Source organism: Geotrypetes seraphini, chromosome 1 (genome assembly GCF_902459505.1).
Source record: "Geotrypetes seraphini chromosome 1, aGeoSer1.1, whole genome shotgun sequence".
Lineage (NCBI taxonomy): Eukaryota > Metazoa > Chordata > Amphibia > Gymnophiona > Dermophiidae > Geotrypetes > Geotrypetes seraphini.
The window spans coordinates 536,979,849-536,999,768 of record NC_047084.1 but is presented as its reverse complement, the minus strand read 5'-3'; the positions used below and the strand labels follow the sequence as shown (position 1 = coordinate 536,999,768).

General features: G+C 44.3%; 1 protein-coding gene across 1 annotated transcript in view; it reads right to left on the bottom strand.

Moving 5' to 3' along the window:
• Window positions 1-942: 942 nt before the first annotated feature.
• The window catches only part of MCC (MCC regulator of WNT signaling pathway), a 572,218-nt gene continuing 553,240 nt past the window's right edge, over window positions 943-19,920 (bottom strand). The window contains 2 exon segments of the mRNA XM_033929092.1: window positions 943-1,460; window positions 2,340-2,462. Coding sequence (XP_033784983.1) covers window positions 1,280-1,460; window positions 2,340-2,462 — 304 coding nt within the window. The 3' untranslated portion in view covers window positions 943-1,279.

Sequence of the window (19,920 nt, the reverse complement as noted above, 5' to 3'; positions counted from 1 at the left end):
AAGTGCGTGGCAGGGAGGGTGGGTGCCCTGGGTGCCTCTCTTCCTCGCTACGCCACTGATCATACGAGTGCCAGGTCTAGGTAATGAAACCGACCAAACCGGTCCGTTTGAGGATAGCACCAGGAAGCTGTGTGGAGGTGATGAGCTCTTGCTAAGCCCTAGAGAGCACACATGGTCTTCAGAAGCCACACGTCCTCCAGCACAGTAGACAGGAAGTTTGCAATGCTACTGGATAGCGGGTTTTGTACAATACACAAAGTAGAAGTCAGAGTGCCTGTTCATCTTACAAAAGTAACAAATTAAAAAAATAGGCTATTAAAATAATTTTAGGACAGTCTCCAGGGACAAAAAATATTTTCAAGCACATTCTGCTAAAAAATAAAAATAAAATAAATTCTGAGCATATTCTGCTCACAGTGTACTAAATACAACATATGTCCATTCATGCGCTGTATTAAAAAAAAATTATTACTGCCAAGGTTCCTGTAATACCCCCATTTGGCCAAAAAAAAGTACTGAATACTTCTGGGACCACCAGGACACTTGTAAAGCAACATTATGCTGGTAGGGTAGAGCAATGTAATACATCACGCAACCAGTGCCTGCAGGCTGACCAAAATTAACTAAAATGTACACATCTTAGGTATTTTACAAGGAAAAAAAAAAAACCCCTCAAGGTGCATCCATGTGCTGAAAAGAAACACAACTTTCTTGTAATGTTCTACCAAATCTCGACTATCCTTGCTGTTCATACAGTTTCTCACAACATGTAGCCTTATAATCTGAGACAACAAGCAGGCAGTAGTGTCATCTACTTGGGATATGAAACACCATTCCAACACAAGCAACATAGCTTGTAAGTGGTGTCTACGTAGCTTGTAAGTGGTGTTTATCATTGATATAGCTCAGGTTTAGGACTATTACTCAGACCAAACCAGAATGTGCATGTTCATACATATACACTTTGTGTATGTATGCATGTGCAATACATTTATTACACAAACATAGATGCAGAAATATGTTGCATTCAAGAAGTATTGAAACTGTGTAATAACTACTGGCAGTTATCAATTGATCACTTTCTGAAGATCTCTTCTGACCTCCAGATGTGAGTTGATCACCAGATGAAGATAAAATAAAGAAAAAATTTTCAGATCTTGTCCAACCTCCTAATATGTCAAACTGTTTTTCCTGTAGTAGGATTCAGATCTGTATAAACAGATGTTCAAGGAAATCAGTCCACCGTAATCTGGCACTGTCTTGCTCTGCTTTCGGAAATTTAAAGTGAGGTTTCATTGGTGTGAGGCCTGGAATTCTCTTCTTCTAGCAAGGCTATCCGTTGCTTTAGCATTCTCACTTGGGTCTCATGCCTCTCCACCATGGCCATCATTTGGGACTCCAGCTTCTTCAACTTGTTCTGGTGTTTCTTCTTTGCTTTTTCATATGCCGCCACCAGATTACTGTTGGGTAAGAAAGCAACAAAAAGCCCATCAAAATCATCAATCTAAAATAGGTTTGTCCAAGTTCCAGGTTTTCAGGATACCCTAATTATGCATGAGAAAGATTTATATGTCCACTATATCCACTGTATACAAACCTCTCATATACATATTCATTATATAGATAGGTATAGACCATTGCTCAGGCAATGGGCCTGATGGGCCGCCGCGGGAGCGGACCGCTGGGCAGGATGGACCTATGGTCTGTCTCAGCGGAGGCAACTTCTTATGTTCTTATTACATATATCCTGAAACTTGGTCTGCTTGCAGCCCTGATGGCCTGAACTTGGATAAGCCTGATCTAAAACATTCTACTACAGTTCAGAGAAGGTACTTCATTTTGCTACCATTTGTGCTTTTAAAGTGGTCTGTACTGGGGCTCCATCGGTGGCGTCACCCATCAGTGAGAATATGCTGCCTGCTTATCCTGGGGTAATGATTTTTACCATTGACATGCATCTGTTGTCTGGCTCAGCATTCAAGACAATCTACTCTATATGCATGAGGCTATTTCATACAAAGCTGTTGCACATGCAAACAAAATTACTTTGTATAGGGTTTTGGTGCATTTCAACAGCCTATTTATAGGGAGACAGTGGTGTCTGGCTGTCTAGTATTACAACTCTGGTACAGAATAACTGCTTTTAACTCTGTACACTCCTAGGCAGCTGTAAAGACTGGTGTCAGTCTCCTCCTGCCTCCCAAGAACTGAAACTTTGACCTTTTACAGAAGGATTTTCTCCTGATTATCAGCACTGCACATTAACAAGCGAGGTCTGAAAAACCATGCTGTAAAAGCTGTTGCAGATGAATGAGGATTTGAAAGAGAGGATATTTTACCTGTTTGCCCTCTTCAAGTCATTGACAAATTCTGCTGACTGCTGGTGTCTGATTTCACTGCTCTTTGTGAGTCTCTCTAGGGCACTCACTAACTCCTGTGCTCTTGCTTTCAGTTTTTTCTCCCTGTAACCAAATGTCAAAAGATCAGAACAGACAATTATGAAGACCAGAGGAGTTCTCAGACTGACAAGAATATTCCTATATATATATATATAGTGTAGATACCACTATTCTGGTGCACCCATTGGGGTATAGAAATATATCTCTATATACAGTAGTTATAAGACAGACCAATATCAATGCAATATAACATGCAGAAAACAAAAACACCCTACTACTAAAAATCTTTCTCTCACAAAGGGACTAGGGATAACAAGGAAATCTCCTCCCATGTCCAAACTCCCACAAAAAAACCCCCAAAAAATCCAAGCTAGGTATCAGGTCAGAAAGCATCCGGACAGTTCCTACCCACCAACTACCATCTGGACAATCACCATCTAGGTCAGGGGTGTCAAAGTCCCTCCTCGAGGGCCACAATCCAGTCGGATTTTCAGGATTTCCCCAATGAATATGCATGAGATCTTTTTGCATGCACTGCTTTCATTGTATGTTAATAGATCTCATGCATATTCATTGGGGAAATCCTGAAAACAGGACTGGATTGCAGCCCTCGAGGAGGGACTTTGACATAGAGAATGACACGGTGACAAAATTCATCACTGTTCCCGTCCCCGCGAATAATCACGGGAAACCATCTTCATGTCATTCTTTAAAGAGAGAGGGAAGAATCAGAGTATGAATGGCCACAACCACTGACCCACAAGCTTTGCTTTGAAGAATGCTGGTGTAGAAGGACTCAGGTTGAAATAGACACTAGAAAATGACATGGGATTATTTCCCGCGGTTATCCGCGGGGACGGGAACAGTGATGAATTTTGTCACTGTGTCATTCTCTACTTTTACACCCCTGATCTAGGTCAATTACCACCTAAACATCTCCCCCCAAAAATCCCAGTATTACCTTAAAAAAACCAGCAACTCGTGTTCTGCTTAGAGATGTGACTCCGAGTATGTACAGCCCTGAATGTTAGGGTAAAGTTTTTTTGTGGAAAGGATGTGGAATGAGTTTTTTTGTGGAATGGGTGTATATCTGGTTATGGAGGAGAATTGTCCATCATGACTGGGTGGGAACCGTCTGGTGGAAATTGACCTAGGTCGCTACTGACCTAGAACCCCAGGCTAATTTGAAGGATGTATTTTCTTTGCTACTATATAATGCAATTTTTAGTAGACTATTATTCACAATGTCATCTTTCAAAGGGAGACCAGCCATGTTAATCGTGTTTGAAAATTAACCACAATGTACATTTAGTTCCAAATGCCACTTCTTATGCACTTGCTTTTTGCTGGTGGTAAAATGGTATACGAGTATCCATTTTGCCAACTCATCTGGTTAATGCAGCCGCAGTAAGTTTTCCCTCCTGATGAAGGCCACGAAACTCGAGTTGGGGGGGTTAATTTGAGCGCTTCACATTTTAGCTGTAAGAACCTCAGCAGCTGCTCTTACATGTGACCAACCAACTGCCTGGACACTTCACAGATAAGTCATATTGATTTAATCACTAGTATTTGCAATGGCGGTAGGGACAGTGACAAGCTATGATGGTCCCAGTGGCAGCTCTGGTTAAGTTTTATACTAATACACAGGAAGTAAAAATTTGCCGCCCCCTAAATGGTGTTGCCTGAGGCCCCCGCCTCAGTTGGACTCATTATAAGGCTGCCCCTGGCATCACAGTCTCAAAGCCTAGTCTTGCTAAGTAGGCGCACAATAGCATTTTGTAGCATTTGTAGGTAATGCAAATTAGTATATGTTGTCCCTGCATAGATAACATTATAGTTTATCGTTTATTAAATTTATCACACCAAGCAAATGCCGGTGCAATCTTAGCGGTTTACAATAATAAAATCATCAAAACAATTAAGGAAAAGTAACGCCACAAAATGACAGGACAAACCCAAAAAAAGCTCACTCCCACAAACAAAAAATAAAAGTAGTTCTCAAGATATCCAGTGTCTGTACCACACACCCACTCTCACCCACTATATTATCATTGTAAACCACCCAGATTATAATACTAATGGGCAGTACGTTGAGAACTAATAAAACCTGAAACTTGAAAATTTAAAATTAAAGTACCTAATTGATGAAAATCAGCATTTCTAAATAGTTTTCGCCACATTTAAACAAGACAAAATTTATTTGGGGATCCTTTTACTACAGGGCGCTAGAGGTTTTTAGCATAGGCCAGCAAGATAAATGCTCCGACGCTCATAGAATTCTTATGAGCATCAGAGTATTTACCGCGTCAGCCTGCACTAAAAACCTCTAGCACCATTTAGTAAACCCCAACATTATTATGATGAGATTATTAGATGCAAATCAAATATTGATCTATACAACAAGCTACTCTTAGTTAAGAAGAGATTCTCTAAATAGTGAGAAAAAGCTTGAGATCTAGCGTTTTTAAAGGTAGCTTTTATCTTTGTTGAATACGCTGTATTTTTAAGTTGACTCAAAATTAGTTGGTTAGGCGCAGTGCTTTGATTGAACTCCAGCAAGTGGGGAAGAAAGCCAACTGTTTCCAGTTGGCCCAGGTGCACAAGGCCCCTCCTAGAGGAGGGGCCCTACCTAGAAGAACCAGGCCCTTAGGCCCCTCCCTGGTGCATCCCAAGATGCACCGGGAAGGGGCAGGCCTGTCATTCGTTCAAAGGCAGGCTGGCTGGACACAGGCAGGAGCCATCCATCCAGCCAACGAAAACAGGTTGGGGGGGGTCCGGGTGGTGAGGTGAACTTTCGAGGGGTGGGGAGGGTGTCAGCAGGAGGGACTGGGCATCCCTCCTGCTGGTAGTCTTCGTAGGGGGTGGGGACAGGTTGCCGCGATAAGCTCAGTGGCAACCTGATTCTCTAACCAGCACCTATGACATGGACGTTGGTTAGAGAATTTGGTTCTTAGGTGGGCTTAGGCGCGATTCTCTATAGGACGCCCGTATGTAATTCTCAAAAGCAGCTTAGGCGGCTTCTGAGACTGGGCGTCCTATACAGAATCCTGGCCAGAATCTCTATTTTTATTCTGACTATCTTAGACTAAGCCAAATCCCAAATATGATATCTCTTCTGGATATATAAGTCATCTGAATGCAGACATGAACCAAGAGCTCTATGTAGAGAATCCACATATACTGAGGGTGCTTTATAATGGAAGGGAGAGGTATTGTGAAACATGAAGAGTTTGAGGTCAAACAGCCTCTGCTACTCGTACTGGTTCTCACACCTGCAGCAGGTTTTTGGGTTAAACAGGGGTTCAGGATTGGCAGGGGTGGGGATTTAACAACTCACAGTAGTTGGAAAGTAAGGCCAGTGCTGGATGGACTTCTAAGATCAATTTGTTGTTTTTGTGTGTGGTTTTTTTTTTAGCTTTTGTGTTATAGATTTTGTACTTTTTGTGATTTTGTGTTGTTTTGGTTTTTGATTAAGTATGTACTTTTGGAGCCCGCTTAGCATTGTTGGATTTGCGGGATATAAATATTTTAAATAAATAAAAATCTGTGTTCCATAAATGGTAAAGGCAGTTATCCCAGGACAAGCAGGCAGTCTATTCTCACATATGGGTGACGTCATCAGCGGAGCCCGGATGCGGAAGCTCGCAAACAGACTTGCTTGAAGAAACTTGAAGTTTCGAGTCAACCGCACCACGCATGCGTGAGTGCCTTCCTGCCCAGCGTAGGGCACGTCTCCTCAGTTCTCAGTTTTCCGCGGAGCTGAGAAGTCCGTCCGACTCTCTGCATTTAACTTCATTACTTTGTGCCTTCTCTGAACCGCGGTTTGTATTTTTTTTTTCTTCACGAATCGCTGATCTTACTTTATTTCTAGTTTTAAAAAAAAATAATTTTTTTTTCAATCTTCCGTCCGTTTGCAGGGCAGGCCGCAGCCCAAGGGCTTCGATCTTGCAGCGTCTATTTTTCCTCCTATGTCCCGGCCTGTAACGGGCTTCAAGAAGTGTAGCCAGTGCCAGCATGCGATTTCCCTTACAGATCCACACCGTTGGTGCCTCAAGTGCCTTGGGTCGGAACATCACCCAAAGTCGTGCAAGCGCTGTGCTACTCTTCAACCTCAAGCCCTTAAACGTCGTCACCTTTTGGTGGAGAAGCTGTTTGGGATGGATTCTTCCTCCGATCCCTTGACATCAAAGGCGCCCTTGGCCTCACCTTCGACCGAGACTCCTCCTGCTTCTACCTCGAACCTCATCAGACCTTCGTAATTTGCAGTGGCTCTCTCTTCGACGACACCTGCTGTATCTTCCCGTTTCCTCAGGTCAGATAGCTCAGCAGAAGGTTCCTGCGGTGGTGCTTAAAGTACCTAAGACTTCCAAGTCGAAGCACATTTACACTGCCTCGATGGAGCCTCCAGCCAAAGCAGGTGGTCCGGTTTCAGACGCGGATCCATCCTTGCCGGCTTCTTTCCAGACCATGTTGGAGAAGCAATTCATTCAGTTCATTACTAATATGGGTCTGAAGCTTCTTCCTCTCATCCAGCCTGGACATTCAGCAGACTTCAGCGAGGTCGAGCCGCTTTCTTTGCCTCAGTCTGACCTTACACACTCTTTGCAGGGAGCAGAGTCTCTGCGAGTGTCTGGTCTGGTATCTAAGCACGTAAAGCAAGGAGCAGAATCTTTGCAAGTGCCTCGGCAGGAATCTTCACACTCTATCCAAGGAGCAGAGTCTTTGGGAGTACATTGAAGAAATTTGCAAGGCTGCTACTTGGTCTTCAGTTCATACTTTCACTTCTCACTATTGTCTGGATACTTTCTCCAGACGGGATGGACAGTTTGGCCAAACAGTATTACAAAATTTATTCTCTTAAATTGCCAACCATCCCATTTTGGTTAGCTTGGAGGTCACCCATATGTGAGAACAGGCTGCCTGCTTGTCCTGGGATAAAGCACAGTTACCGTATTTTCGCGGATATAACGCGCACCATTGTAAAACGCGCACAGGGGTATAGCGCGCAGAAATCACGATGATATGTACAAAAACTTTTCTATACCGCGCTCAGGCATATAACGCGCATGCTGCCCGACTCTCCTTCCGCCCGCCCTGACTTTCCGTGCGCTGTCCCGACTCTCCGTTCACCCCCCCTGACTTCCGTGCACTGTCCTCCCTTGAAGTCCTGTCCCCCCTTGAAGGTCTGTCCCCATCCTGAAAGCCTGATGCCCCCCCCGACGTCCGATACATCCCCCCCCCCGGCAGGACCACTCGCACCCTCACCCCGAAGGACCGCCGACTCCCCAACAATATCGGGCCAGGAGGGAGCCCAAACCCTCCTGGCCACGGCGACCCCCTAACCCCACCCCGCACTACATTACGGGCAGGAGGGATCCCAGGCCCTCCTGCCCTCGACGCAAACCCCCCTCCCCCCCAGCCGACCCGCGACCCCCCTGGCCGACCCCCACGACCCCCCCACCCCCCTTCCCCGTACCTTTGGAAGTTGGCCGGACAGACGGGAGCCAAACCCGCCTGTCCGGCAGGCAGCCAACGAAGGAATGAGGCTGGATTGGCCCATCCGTCCTAAAGCTCCGCCTACTGGTGGGGCCTAAGGCGCGTGGGCCAATCAGAATAGGCCCTGGAGCCTTAGGTCCCACCTGGGGGCGCGGCCTGAGACACATGGTCGGGTTTGGCCCATGTGCCTCAGGCCGCGCCCCCAGGTGGGACCTAAGGCTCCAGGGCCTATTCTGATTGGCCCACGCGCCTTAGGCCCCACCAGTAGGCGGAGCTTTAGGACGGATGGGCCAATCCGGCCTCATTCCTTCGTTGGCTGCCTGCCGGACAGGCGGGTTTGGCTCCCGTCTGTCCGGCCAACTTCCCAAGGTACGGGGAAGGGGGGTGGGGGGGTCGTGGGGGTCGGCCAGGGGGGTCGCGGGTCGGCTGGGGGGGAGGGGGGTTTGCGTCGAGGGCAGGAGGGCCTGGGATCCCTCCTGCCCGTAATGTAGTGCGGGGTGGGGTTAGGGGGTCGCCGTGGCCAGGAGGGTTTGGGCTCCCTTCTGGCCCAATTACACAAAGGTACGGGGAAGGCGGGTGGGGGTGTCGTGGGGGTCGGCCAGGGGGGGCGTGGGTCGGCTGGGGGACGGGCGGAGGTTCTTGGGGGGGGGCGGTCGTTGGAGGGAGGGGGGTTTGCGTCGAGGGCAGGAGGGCCTGGGATCCCTCCTGCCCGTAATGTAGTGCGGGGGGGGGTTAGGGGGTCGCCGTGGCCAGGAGGGTTTGGGCTCCCTCCTGGCCCGATATTGTTGGGGAGTCGGCGGTCCTTCGGGGTGAGGGTGCGAGTGGTCCTGCCGGGGGGGGGGGGGATGTATCGGACGTCGGGGAGTCGGCCGGGCAAGAGGGCTTGGGCTCCCTCTTGCTCCGATCGTGGATGCGGGTGCGGGTGGGAGCGCGTGCGAGCGGTCGTTCGGGGTGGGGGTGCGAGCGGTCCTGCTGGGGGGGTGAATCGGGCGTCGGGCGGGGTGGGAACTATGTTTAAAAACTTTTGTATACCGCGCTCAGGCATATAACGCGCAAGGGGTATGCGCGGTACGTAAAATCACGTATAACGCGCGCGTTATATCCGCGAAAATACGGTACTTACCGTAACAGGTGTTATCCAGGGACAGCAGGCAGCTATTCTTACAACCCACCCACCTCCCCTGGTTGGCTTCTCTGCTAGCTATCTGAACTGAGGAGATGTGCCCTACGCTGGGTGGGAAGGCACTCGCGCATGCACGGTGTGGTCGACTCAAAACTTCGAGTTTCTTCAAGCAAGTCTGCTTGCGAGCTTCCTCATCCAGGCTCCGCTGATGACGTCACCCATATGAGAGAATAGCTACCTGCTGTCCCTGGATAACACTTGTTACGGAAAGTAACTGTGCTATAAGGATCACATATATGTATTTTACATCACATTCATATACACTGTAATTGCAGGTACTGTAGAACTCAGTGGGGCAAGGGATGACATCTTAAAGTTGAGTGAGTAAAATATTGCTAGTTAACATTGTTGGATTATAGGTTTAGTCGTGAATTGATAGTGAATGTGACTGTTGAGCAGACTGTATGCCCTATGCAAGTGTTTAACTGCCATCATCTACTATGTTACTAAACAAATCTTAGTGAAGAGAGATAAGGGATTGTGACCAGCAGAGGGAGCCCAAGCATACAATACGAGTATCTACTTAAACTTGTTACAATGATTCTTAACCCTTTTTTGAGTCACGAACCCATTTAAGAATCTGATGAAAGCTATGGACCTCCTTCCCCAGAAATATTCACATAAATACAATTTTGCATACAATGAATATAAAGTACACTTCCCCCTCCGTATTCGCGGAAGTTAGAGGCAGAGCTGGCCTGCGAATATTGAATATATGTGAATAACTTTTGGGCCGGCTCTGACCCACCCCCCTCCTCCCTCCTAACATCACAGACCTTACCTGGTGGTCTAGCAGGCTTTCGGGGCAGGAGCGATCTTCCTACGCTCCTGCCCCGTGCAGATCACACATATTAAATGGCTGCCGTGAGTTCCTTTAGGCTCTTGAAACTACAACAGGAACTCCCCACAGCCATTTGCTATGAGTGATCTGCAGAGGGCAGGAGCATAGGAAGATCGTTCCTGCCCCAAAAGCCCACTAGACCACCAGGTAAGGTCTGGGATGCCGGGAGGAAGGCAGGAGGGAGGCGGAGAAGGTCCGGAATGCAGTTTTATTTTTTTATAAACCCAGAAAACATAATAAAAATTAAAAAAAATTGGGAATAACTGAATCCGCGGATACTCAAACCGCGGATTAGGAGGGCTCACTGTACTCTATTTATTGAGATTTGATTCTCATATACATATATGACATCCACAAAGTATTATTAAACAAAGTAAACAATTTATTAAAAAAAGTACTCCTTTTTTATGCATAAAGTAATGGCTACTTGTTATAATTATGAAATACAATCCCCTTGTGCAAATTAAAATATATCTACTACTACTACTACATCTACTCTCTCGTTATCTGTGAGAAAAATCAACAGTACCAGGCTATATAGTGAATATAAATGTTAATTTTTATCTGACCCTCATGGACTCCCTGAAACCCGTTCACGGACCCCAGGTTAAGAACCCCTGTGTTAGAAGCTGGGCTTCATAAGCTTTAGGTACAACCACTGTCATATTTTTTACTATTTGAGGGTCACTGTTGAAGCCGGTATTCATGAATGTGGCTGAGTTTATTCAACAAAAACTGTTGACGATGCTTATGTGAAACAAATGGTTCCTTTCTTTTTATGAACATGATCTTCCCCACCTCCCCTGTTTTTTTACTTTATTTGTTCTCTTTTCTATTAAATTGTATTTCCCTCACTTTCCTCTTGTTTCACGTATACCATGTTTTCAGTCATTTTAAGTACGTTGCGTGTCCCCCCATTTTTATTGTAAAATGCTTAATAAACTTGAAACATGAAACTTAATATATCAAAACATTTTCAACATAATTGGTGAAGTCCTTGTGCGTTCTTTTACCTTCTCCCAAAGTGGCTCTGGTTTGACTTCCCATCATTCCCCTTGGGTATTGCTTTCCACCAAAAATGAATGGCATAGGGGAGTCAAGATGGCGGACGGCTGTTAGCGGTGCTCTGACTGTTCTGCTTTTCATGCATTTTGTTTACCTTTAATCTGCTTTGTGACACTGTGGTTTCGGTATTCTTTTCCTTTTTCAAATATGCCTCATACAAAAATAAATTTTTTGAGCAGCAGACCCCCACTGACCCTTGGTTATCCCAGCGTGGGCAGATAACCACAATAGATTCAAGCAAGGGAGTTCTTGAATCTCTGGCTTCTTATACATCTTTGTTGCCACCAACGATCTCTGTGCCACTTTGTCCAGCAGGGGCAGAGTGGCGATTCTAGCCCCGGGAGACAGGAGGAGGAAGAGTTCCCTAGAGCTGGTTTTGGTTGGAGTTACACCCTTGGCTGAAGAGTAGGGCCAGAAGAACGCCGAGGGAGCCAGAGAGTCAGCAGTCAGCCCTGGTGTTACATTGGAGACACTCCTTGAGGCCATAAAGAAAATGGATGAGAAGGTTGGGAAAACAGCATTGGACATGGAGGTACTTATAGCTAAAGTGGATGCCTTCTCCTTGAATGTTGAAAAAGTGAAACAGGAATGTATGGATAAGATTCAAACTGAGTCTGTTATTTTTAAAAATTCAATTTCTACAATAATTAAAGAACAAACTTTAGTTTCATATAAGATTGAACAGATTGAGAACTTTAATTGGCGTTTGAATCTTAAAATTTTTAAACTGCCCAAAAATTCCAGCTACGACACCAATTGAGGTCTTTAAAAAATTTTTGATAGAAAACTTGAATGTTCCTCAAGATCAGATTTCACCAATAAATAAAGCCTATTATTTACCTGTTTCTAAAAAGAATTCTGAATTCAATAATGTACCTTTAGGTGAAAATGTGGTTTTTGAAAATGAACTACAAAATCTTATGGCAGTTTTGGAGAACTCTTTTTCGGATATCAAGGAAAGAGCTACTTTAATATTTAATTTCATTTTTGAACAAGACCTCAATTCAATCATGAGATTGTTATTCAGAAAATCTGGAACCCTCTTTTGTGGTCAACGTTTATGGTTATATATCCTGATGTAACCAAAACAACACAGGAAAGGCGAAGACAGTTTCTAGTAATGCGAGATGAAAACGAGGAGGTTGGGTGCTACCTTTATGTTAGCCTATCCCTATAAATGTATTGTTAAATATTTGGGTTTAAAATATGTTTTCTTCATTCCTGATCATCTAAGATCTTTTTTGGACCTTAAGAGGTTAACCAGTGGCAAGGGTGGGAATTCTAAAATGTGAAGACCGAGGGGTTTCAGCCGTATAATAGCCTTTATCTTGAATTTTATTGTTATAAATTACCTCCCTTTAATTTCTCTCTCTCTGTTTTTGAATATTGTGGTCTAAGGAAGAGTTAAGTTCCAATGTTTTTTCTTTTTTCGATTGGAAGAGATTAAGGGCTCCTTATACGAAGGTGCGCTAGCCGCAAAACTACCACCTGCTCAAGAAGAGGCGGTAGCGGGTAGCACCCGCAGCATTTTAGCGCGCGTTAAGGCCCTAGCGTGCCTTTGTAAAAGGAGCCCTAAGTTTAGATATGACTGAATTTCTGGAGCAAGTAGTTTTACTTGTAAATTTTTGATAAATTAATAAAAAATAAAATTAGAAAAAATAAAAATAAAATGAATGACATAAATGAGGATTCAGCTCAATCTAAGGTCAAAGTTATTCAATTCGATTCAAGGTACAACAATTGAAAATGCCCTCATTTGCTATTTTCTAAAATAATTTGGCCAGAAACAAACGTATATCCCTACTAGATACGGTATGCATGTACCTGATAATTACCATAAATCTATGCCTTGGGGGGAATGGGCCTTCTCTCAAACTGATGCACAGTCTGTTGCTTTGGCTGGTGGGGATCACCAAGACCTGCCAGCAGAAGCCCTCTTCCTCAGAAAGTCAGTAAGTGACACTTTTTTGGGCTGCCACCAAACTGGCCAAGCCCCTTCCCTCCCCCCCACACATACTTGGTTTCTGTGAAACTAAGCATGCACAAAGGAGGCCTACCCCTCTGTGCATGTTCAGTTTTAGCGCATGCACAGACTGAGGGCCTCCCTCATGCAAATTCATGTTTCACCAAAAAAAAAAAAACAAACCCAAGCATGTGCCATGTTTTTTATTTCTAATATTTCACAATTTTGCTTTGGCAAGGAAATAAAGCTTAAGAAACAGATAAAAAGACACACCAAAATGAATTAAAAAAAATAAAATACTGGAATAAGTATATACTATATATTATGGCTATATCTCCTATTTTTTTTTTTTTTTTTTAATCTCTTTTCCTGAGTCTACACTTCAGAGGTTTGTGGCGTCTAAGTTCACAGGTAACCATGAAATGTGAAGAGAGCTTTTTTTTTTTCATACACTACACCACGATTTCCTGGAATTACTTCATACAGACCACAGTTGTACTGCTAATCTGCAATGGCAACATTCCCAAATGAGTCCGTCATATAACCACAGAGAGAACCATTTATTATTACACTAGTTTAGCACAACAAAATGTTAAACTCAGCAAAATAGTGCCTTTCTGTTTTACCAGGCAGCTGAGAAAAATATCTACTAACAAATTATCCCAAAAGATTTTGAAATTGACAGCACATGACGGCAAACGGGTTATAAAAAAGGACCCTTATGCCTAACAAAATTAAACTACAGTGTGTAATATTCTGGAGTAATTTTTCAGTCAGGCACCTACCTCTCTCCATCCTATCTGGGAATTCGCTTTTCAGCTCAAGCAAACCTAACTAATTTCAAACATAAGAAACCAATGGACTGGATTTGAATAGCAGCTTGTTAGTATGAAGTACACACAATAGGGATATGCTAACTGCAAACAGATGTTTATTCTTTCCAGTTGTAAATCAAAGGGTCAAGAGTTGTAAATAAAGGGGCAAAAAGTTTAACAGGATGGGACCAAATTTAGCATGGGTGAATAACCCACTTGAGTCTGATAATAGAATATAGTTTGGCTCAGTGGTTCCAGAGAAAAACTCCCTGAAAAAAGACCCAGGACATTTCTATGGGATAAGCTGTTGCAGTCAGTGGCGTATCTGGTGGGGTGGGAACCCAAAGTGAAGTACCCCCTACTCCGGCTGGAGCACCCTGTCCTCCAGGAGGTGGGAAGGTACATAGATTTTGGTCATGAGCTGCCAGAGCATGGCCCTCAGCTCTGCTGGTCATCTGTCCCAGAACAGGAAGTTGACATCAGAGAGAGTAGGGGCCAGTGGAGTAGATGGGCACGTAAAGGCGGACCGCAGACCCACAACTGCTCCAGCACCTCCTATTGACCACATTTATTTATTTAGTTTTATAGCTCTTCCTCCCCAGGAGCCCAGAACGGGTTACAAGGATACATACACAGAGTTTTCAGGAACTAAAAGTATGTTGCAATTATGCCTGCAAGGGTCCCTTGGAAGGCAGCCGATGATGACAGCATCAACTGCAATGCTGTAGTAGGGCTGGGAGCAGCAGCAACAGCATAGATGGAAAAGTAGACCTTCAGGGTTTTGTGCCTTCTGTGGCTGCAAAAATGGGTTCACAAGCACAGAAAGTTTGACAAGCACTGATATATTGTACACCAAGATTGAAACAGCTTCTTTGAAAATTCTCATCCTGAAGATGAGAGAGACAGAGAACAAGGTACATGTGATGAGTAGCAGATAACTGGACTAAGCCAGGTGCAAAGGGGATATAAATCACAGGAAAGCTTCCTAGATAGATGGGAATGAAGTCCGAGCCAAACAGAGAGAATTCTGATTGAGATGGAGTTCCCAAAGGAGCAAGAGGAAAAACCAAAACAAAAAAATCTCCTAAAAACAAAGACATGATAGTCTGGGGAAGAAGGGAGGATAGGAGACATGGGGTTCTCTACAGCCTGACCAAAACAATTTCTGCTGAAACCAAATCTGCAGCTCAAATTGGCCACATTGTTTTCAGAGAACCAAAAATGAAAATTCTTTCAATGGCCTATACTCCCTTCCCTGAGCCTTATATTAAAAAAAACCCTTCCTCTTCAGCCTGCCAAACCCTCCCCTCCCCCCTCTCAGGGCAGCCCCTTCCTGGGTCTACCATATCATTGGTAGGTAGCGGGAGCAGGAGCATCCCCACTTGCTCTTATGCATGACTGATTCCAGATCAACATGGCTTCTGGGACTTCCCATGACAGCCTCTTGAGAATGTAGCTATTTTGAGATTAGAACTAACTCTGGCAGGAGCAGGTCTTTTGCACTTACAGGTTCCAGTCTCATGAGGCTGCCTGCCATGGGAAATCTTGGCACCTATTTCACTGAGCAGCGGCACTAGGTAGGAATGAGTGGGATTTCTTCCAGGCCCTGAAGAGGCTACTAGATCTAAAGGGCTTCTTAAGTTAGGCCTAGTGAGGGTCTACAGTGGTCAGGGAGGATTTGGGTGGGAGGGTGGGGCTAGGGTTCAGCTAAAAATACATATCTTTTTAGCTGAAACCCAAATCTGGATTTAGGGCTGGTTTTGGAGTCAAAGCTGAAACCAAAATTTAGTTGGACTCTAGTGCTCTCTTTTTACCTTTCAGAACTAATCTTTTCTTAACTATTAACTGGCAAAAAGGAGATTGAACACAGGCAATAACAACACCCCACTCCAAAAAAAAAAAATCCCAAACAAAACCAACCCCCACCCCTGAAATATGGTTATAATAAGCATTCCTAGAATTTCAGTTTTCTAAACAAGTTTAAATTACTGTGACACAAAATTTGAGCTATTTTAAGAAAAAACTAGACAAATACTTATCTGCCCCATGTGTGACCAGGATAAGTTAGGGCTCTGCACACATCTCCACACTATTTCCCCCAAAATACAGTGTACTGGAACACTAACAGCTCTGTGTTCTATCATATCGCTACATGTTCTACTGTTTTGTTTGAATCTCTTAATTTCAATTAGAAATCCTCGGTCTCACACTTTTGCCCTGCCTGAAAAAGGAGTCAACACAATAAAGTTTACTAGGCTCCAGGCAAGCTAACTTAGGGATAGGTGCACTAAACACAGTCGGTAGGACCATGTGGATCACTGTGACATAGTAGATGACAGCAGATAAAGACCCGAATGGTCCATCCAGTCTGCCCAACCTGATTCAATTTAAATTTTTAAAATTTTTCTTCTTAGCTATTTCTGGGCAAGAATTCAAAGCTCTACCCGGTACTGTGCTTGGGTTCCAACTGCCGAAATCTCTGTTAAAACCTACTCCATCCCATCTACACCCTCCCAGCCATTGAAGCCCTCTCCAGCCCATCCTCCCCCAAACGGCCATATACAGACACAGACCGTGCAAGTCTGCCCAGTACTGGCCTTAGTTCAATATTTAATATTATTTTCTGATTCTAGATCCTCTGTGTTGGTATTTCTGGGTCTTAGACTGAAAAGTCCACCTGGTATTGTCCTAGGTTCCAAATGCTTAAGTTGCCATACAAGCTCACTGTAGCCTATCTAATCATCTTGTTTGCAGGATGTCTACTATAAAGTCTGTCCAGTAACATCCTTATTTCCAAGTTAGTGGAGTTCCCATTGATGCCCTCTCCTGCCCATCCTACACCAAATCATCACATATGGGACACAGACCATGCTAGTCTGTCCAGTACCTGCGCCTTAGCTCTTTAATTTATATCCTTTGTTTTCTAATTATACAACCTCTATGTATATCTCACACTTTTTTAATTCTATCACCGTTTTCCTCTCCATCACTTCCCTCAGGAAGGAATTCCAGGCATCTACCAACCTCTCTGTGAAAAAGAATTTCCTAACATTGCTCCCGAGTCTTCCTCCCTTCAACCTCAAATTATGCCTAGTTTTACCATTTTTTTTCTCTGGAAAAGGTTTGGTTCTATATTAATAACTTTCAAGTATTTAAATGTCTAATCTCCACTGTCCCTCCTCTCCTCCAGAGTATACTTAGGTCTTCAAGTCTCTTCTCATACTTCTTTTGGTTCAAACCTCTTACCATTTTCATTGCTTTCTTCTGGACTGCTTCAAGTCTTTTTATATCCTTCACCAGATAAGACCTCTAAAAACTGAACACAATTCTCCTAGTGTGGCCTCACTAATGACTTTTATAGGGGCATCAACACCTCCCTTCTTCTGCTGGTTATTCCTCTTTCTATACAACCTAGCATCCTTCTGGCTACAGCCACCGCCTTATCATACTGTTTAGATGCCTTTAGATCCTCAGACACAATCACCCCAAGGTCCCTCTCTCCATCAGTGCTTATCAGCTTCACATCTTCCAGCACATACGGTTCCTTCAGATTTCTACCCCCCAAAATGCATCACTCTGCACTTCTTCACATTGAATTGTAGTTGCCAGACGTTAGACCATTCTTCTAACTTTTTGCAGATCTTTTTTCATGTTTTCCACTCCGGGGTGTCCACTCCATTATAAATCTTGGTATCATCCACAAAAAGGCAAACCTTACCTTCTAACCCTTCAGCAATGTCGCTCACAAACATATTGAACAGAATCTGTCTCAGCACTGATCTCTGAGGCACTCCACTACTCACTTTTTCCTCCTCCAAGCGAATTCCATTAACAACCACCCTACTATTGTAAAAAACTGTATTTATGGTATCAACATTATTATATTAATTTCAGGGCGACTGCTTTTTTTTTGTGCATTGCAAAGCAATGTTAGAGCATCAATTGCTTGGCTAGTTTACATTGCATTTCAATATTAATGACCTTATTTGCATGGCCAGATTGAAGAATGAGCGATCATGCAGAAAACTACGCGGTGAGCCATTTTCTGCATTGGGTCGGCAAATCCGATCATCGCTAAACCAGTCAAAACCAGTTAAGATGATCGCTGACTTTTGTGCATCTGGGCCTTACTTTTATTGCACAATTTTGTGAGTGCCCAATGTAAAAACAAGCTTTAGCGCACATCATCAGTGCATAGCACGTTTAAATCCTGTGCTACCAAGGATATTAGCTATTCCACACAGATGCAGAGATGTGCACAAAAGCCTAGAAAGCTGAAATTCTGAGGCTTTAACACAAATTCTGAGGAGTTCTTTGGTGGTCAGTGGCAGTGGAACCCCTCCCAGCCAGCAGCCCCCCATATCAAGGGTCCAACAGCCTCCCTCCCGATCGCGGGTCAAACCGCCAAACCCCCCGGGTCACCCCTTTGTGCCTCTCAGAAGCTTCGTGGATGAAGAGGCAGGCAACATCGCACGCAAAGCTGCTCCGGGACCTTCATCCGACCGAGTCCCTCCTTCTGATGCTGTTGACAAAGTTGATATTTGCAGAAATTGTATAATGGCATCTAGAGCTACATGTGCGGAATGCTGCTGTGCTATTGTGTGCATAAATAATGCTGGTATTTCACAAACTGTATGCACACAAGAAAATCTCAGCACATGCACAGATACATATACATGCAAGCTCTGGGTGTCTACAATTTTATGTGCGCTAAACAGTTGCCAGTGGCACAGCCCACAAGTAAACATGCGAGTGGCATGTTCTCCCCATGTCAGTTCATATTTTATTCAAATCAGCCCCACCCCATTTGCATTCTGTTTGCTTACTGCATCGAGGTGCAATGGTTTTCTTTTAGATATGAATTAGGAAACCTTGCGCTGAGAACCCTGGCACATACTTTCTGCATTGGCCTCTGGAGCTCAGCAATTTATTTTTAAGATAATGACGTTCAAGATGCATTTTGTATTCCATTAATGTGCTACAGGGCTATGAGCACTAACATTATTCTGAGCACAGCTTCAGGTCCATGACTGCCATTATAAATCAACTAAATATGGAGGATCAGCAAGTACAATTTTAATAAAATACTATATTTTAAAGTAATGGTGTCGTATATTAAACACTGTGGGCTTCAGAATTAGCTGAGGGCATATGCATACGGGAGAAGGGATTTTTTTTAATTTCTGACATAGCCAAACAAATAATTAGAATTATTATCTATTGTGCCATGTGATATGATTGATAGCCAATCTGAATCCAGTCTTCTTTAGACTGCAGCAAGGCCCAAGAGCCTGCTATACCTAATTAACTTACTCTGAGCTACTGAAAAAGACAAGCGCTAAACCAATTGGAAGATTAGGTTCCTGACTCAATAATCTTCTTTCCAGTAGAAAAACACTTTAGTTTTGAACCCATGGATAGTGCTGCCCGATTTGCATCGATTCACTTTGGTGAATCAATTCGTTTTCTAAAACAATTGAACTCACCGATTCAGTGAGTCCTGACATACCTCTGGGCCTCCTACAGCAGCAGCAGTGGTGGCCAGCGGGCAGAGGCAGCAGATTAACAGACTGCTCTTGGCCTGTCCCGTTGGGGCCTTTGCTCTACTGCGTCACTGATGCCGGGGTAGAGGGAAGCCCTAGAAGGGCAGGTCAGAAGCAGCCTGTTCACCACACTGCCTCTGCCTGCCAGCCACTGCTGCTTTGAGAGGCCCAAAGGAATGTTAGATCTCATGATGGGGGGGGGGGGTTGGTCAGAAGGTGCTGCACGAGGGGATAGGAGAGATGGATGGATGGAAGGATGCTGCACAAGGGAATAGGAGGAAGCAAGACATCTGCACAGAGGGGAGAAGGGAGAGAGGAAGAATTGTTGGACATGGGGTGGAGGAGAGGGAGAAATCTTGCATATGGTGGAGGGGAGGGAGACATGAATGGAGAAGAGAGGGAGAAATGTTGGACATAGGATGGAGAGCAGGGAGAGAGAGTACATGGGAAAACAAAGAAATGTTGCACATGATAATGGAGGGGAGGAAGGGTGAGATACTGCATGGAGGAGAATAGAAAGGATTGACCCAGTGCACAAGGGAAGGAGAGAGAGAAGACAGAGGAAAAGAAACAGAAATGTTCGATATGGCAGTAGAAGGGAAGGTACAGAGATGG